A 3721-nucleotide genomic window follows, 5' to 3' on the forward strand; every position below is an offset into this window, starting at 1 on the left:
ACAATATCTATTTCAAATACATAAAATGAAACAAAGAACATTTCAAAGTTTGTAAGCTTTGAACTTATTAATTTGAGTGATAATCTTTAAAATAGACTTAGTTAATTTATCTTTGTAGGTTAGTACATTACTTTCGCTCTTGCATAATTAGTCCAATAAATTGTTTTGTAAATGATACATAATTTTATAACTTTATCGTTAATTTCCTCCACCTTAAATTGCTAGTGTCATTACTATAGACTATAATGACCACGGCACCCACTACATAACATTTATTTCCCTGTAGTATTCATATCAAGATTTATATATTATTTTTGAACAAAACTGATTAATCTACAATGAAATTTGTGAAAATAATATCACAGAATATTCATAACAGAAGTGTTGTGTCACTGTCAACAGTAAAGTCTTCTTAATCAATTTTTGCACATGCATTGACTTCTCACCCCAAACTCGTCTAGATGTTTGAATGTGTGGTCCATATTTTGATCATCTACCTTTCCGTATTTCAACATTATTTTATCAAATATTATCATCTGTCCATATTTGGATCTTGAAGAGACAGTGCTTTGACCAAATATCATCGTCTTCACCAGTTGACAAATTTTAAACCTACTCATTAACAGAGAAAATAAGTAGAATAAGTACAGAGTTTCAAGGGCTGCCCAGGAGAGAAACCAGAGAACAAAGCATTGCTGCTAACCACAGCACAAACACACTGTCGAAAATTATCATACAAACATGACCCGAAAGAGACATCTAAAACTATCTGGCTTCATCAAAATCTGAATCAATCCCAAAACCGTCGCTTGTTGAAGTGGTTGGACGACTTGTTGAAGACGTGGTTGCACCAACGGAAATCAAATGATCGGCAGCAACTTCTTCATCTGTGATATGAACAAAAGCAGTGGCTGCATCATCTAAGCAACTCGCATCGTATGAAATGGAAAGAGACTGATCAGAGGGAAGTGGCGCCTGTCCTTCGAGTATTTGTACTACTCTTGTCATGCCAAGTCTTTCTTCCGGTTGAGGATGAGAACAAAACAATCCCAATTTCAGTACTCTTTCCATTTCTTCTGCATCAAACAAACCGTTAAGACATGGGTCAGCTGCGCGCAAGATTTTTCCATTTTGATGAAGATCCTTCACCCAATCCAGCAATATAATCTGTTCGCTGTCCTTGGCCAAATCTATGGGCCTCCTCCCACACGCAACTTCAAGCAAAACAACGCCAAAACTGAAAACATCAGAACTTGGAGTAACTTTCCCTGTTTTTGTGACTTCAGGTGCTATATATCCAACAGTCCCAACCACCCGAGTTGTCTGTGGATTTTGCGTGTGATCGTACAAACGAGCAAGCCCGAAATCCCCAACCTTTGCATTGAGCTCCCAATCGAGCAAAACGTTGCTGGATTTAACGTCTCTGTGAACCACCCTGCGTTCCCACTGCTCGTGAAGATATAACAACCCCGCAGCGACCCCCTTCAGAATTGCGTACCTTTGCTCCCATGAAAGTACACGTGTTGTTTTCATTTGGGAATCTGCGAATATGAATTTGTCCAGGCTTCCATTTGGCATGTACTCGTAAACAATAAACAGCTGTTTGCTCTTCCTGCACCAGCCCCGCAGCTGAACAAGGTTTCTGTGCTGAAGACGACCCACGCTGGATATTTCTGAAATGAATTCCTTCATTCCTGCGGTGGATTCCTTTGTTATACATTTCACTGCTACCTCATCCCCGCTTTTCGAGAGAACTCCCTTGTAAACCTTTGCGAAACCCCCACAGCCCACCAGCTGGGAGTCACTGAAGTTTTGTGTGGCAGCTTTCAGATCTTCGTAGGGAATTCTGTGAGGCCAAAACTCTAGCTCCCATTCCTCAATCTTCTCCCTCTCCTTTATTTGTTTCAACTTAACAAATGCAAAGGAAACAACAGCAAAGAGCACAACCAGAGATGCTGTAGTCATACCGGCTGTGAAAGCTATGGATTTAGTTGCCTGCCTTTTCCTGATCAATGAAGGGGGATCTGAGAGCTCTAGCGACAGCGATATACCTGGTTAAAGTCATGGCCCATATTAATACACCAACAGAGGATAACAAAACATTCAACCTGAAGTTAAAACTACAAGGTATATGATTATATTAATTTAAGATGACATATAGGAAACCTTGTAAATATAAAATCATCGATCTTAACTTTTATAGGGTTAAACGCTTTCATAGGATTTTTGGGTATCCCCAATCTCCTTTTCAAACCCTATTTTACTATAATATTTTACATTACCTTCCGTACTGAAGCTCCAACCGAGAATATTATGATCCTCAACAGCTTGAGACCCTGTGGAGGCAGTAAACCCCACATAAACATCTTCATCCAAAACTGCAGAGAGATTGAGTTTCGCAACAGACATCAATGGTTGGACAGGCTTGTGCATTCCATACTTTGCAACAGTCACATTGAGTAGGTTGTCAACATGATCATATTCAATCCAGGCTTGGATTTTCTCTCCATTTTTCAGACTGAAGTTTTTCCAATGATCGTCGTCCAGCCAATAGGCTGTTGGCTGAGATTCAAATGAGTTTACGCCGTTTAGGTTAACTCCAACATGGTTGCCATCTATATCGCCAATATCAGGATCATATGCCGTATCAAGTTCTACTGCTAGGAAATGGTTGGATTGGAGACCATTTGTGTTAGGAGAGGCGAGCCCAAGGTATTGGGAATCATGGACGCCTACAATGGACTTATTGGGAACCATGATGAAGGCGAGCCCATCCCCGCTCTTGCCCTCGGATGGAACTCCAATGGACACAACAAAGGTAGTGGTGAAGGGTAAAATTGAATTATTGCTGGCTTTTATGTTGATGGGGTTGGGGTGCAGAACACGACCCTTTGAATACCGTGTTTGATTGGTTAGGGTGAGCACATGGTGAGAGTGTATTGAAGCATCCATTAGTAGTATTATGTTTGATTCATTGAATTCCCCATAGCTGAATGTCTGGGCGTAGGCAAAGTGCGAGTTATACAATAGCCATGGCAAGATTAATATGCAACAGGAGCATAGCTGGCAAAAGGTAAGCATTTTTTCTTGGAAGACAACCACTACTCTAATCCACATATAGCTTCGAAGGGATAAGGGATATTGTGCATGCACTCCAGGATTAGTCCACTACTTATAGTGCTATACCCTTTTCTTATGCAACTTGTTTACTTTTAAGTTTGGCCGAGTCAAGGTGAGATTGATTGTTTACTTTTAAGTTTGGCTGAGTCAAGTTGAGATTGATTATAGTAGATGTCAGTTATTTCAATGTCTTTGACTAAGAGGCAAGGATATATATTTTTTAATGTTAAATGTTGAATTTGAAAGATATCTAATTTGTTAGGACAATTGATTGGTTATTAATGATTTTACAAAATATCAAGATTTTCTAAATACATTTTTTTTGTATAATCTATATAACAAATTTATATAATTCATTTAATAATTCAACAAATTAATAATAATCTTGAATAAGCTTAGAATATATCACACTTTCTTATTAATACTATAAAAAGACAAAAAGATAATATTCTCAATCACATTCATACAACATCCATACAATTAATATAGATAAGATCAACTTGTACTACTATTTCAAAAAAGTTGTACCATCATTGAAATCTATCAAAACCATTTCAAAAATGTACTATCATATAAATTTGTAAAAGTAACATAGAAGTTT

The 3721-nt window shown here is 38.0% G+C and overlaps 1 protein-coding gene across 1 annotated transcript; it reads right to left on the reverse strand.

Moving 5' to 3' along the window:
- Nucleotides 1-596: 596 nt before the first annotated feature.
- LOC149558672 (L-type lectin-domain containing receptor kinase S.4-like) lies at nt 597-3117 on the reverse strand. The gene is made up of 2 exons (XM_089786154.1): nt 2283-3117; nt 597-2051 (listed from the first exon to the last, which is right to left on the reverse strand). The coding sequence occupies exons 1-2, from the start codon at nt 3115-3117 to the stop codon at nt 766-768; spliced, it is 2121 nt and encodes a 706-aa protein (XP_089642280.1). The 3' UTR covers nt 597-765.
- Nucleotides 3118-3721: the final 604 nt, after the last annotated feature.

This window comes from Cupressus sempervirens, chromosome 5 (genome assembly GCF_028749045.1).
Source record: "Cupressus sempervirens isolate cs-2001-9-10 chromosome 5, ASM2874904v1, whole genome shotgun sequence".
Classification (NCBI taxonomy): Eukaryota; Viridiplantae; Streptophyta; class Pinopsida; order Cupressales; family Cupressaceae; genus Cupressus; species Cupressus sempervirens.

Coding starts and splice junctions, on each gene's coding strand:
- LOC149558672 (XM_089786154.1), bottom strand. CDS start 3,117: ATGTGGATTAGAGTAGTGGTTGTCTTCCAAGAAAAAATGCTTACCTTT. Junction 2,052..2,282: donor TTGGAGCTTCAGTACGGAAG/GTAATGTAAAAT, acceptor GACTTTAACCAG/GTATATCGCTGTCGCTAGAG.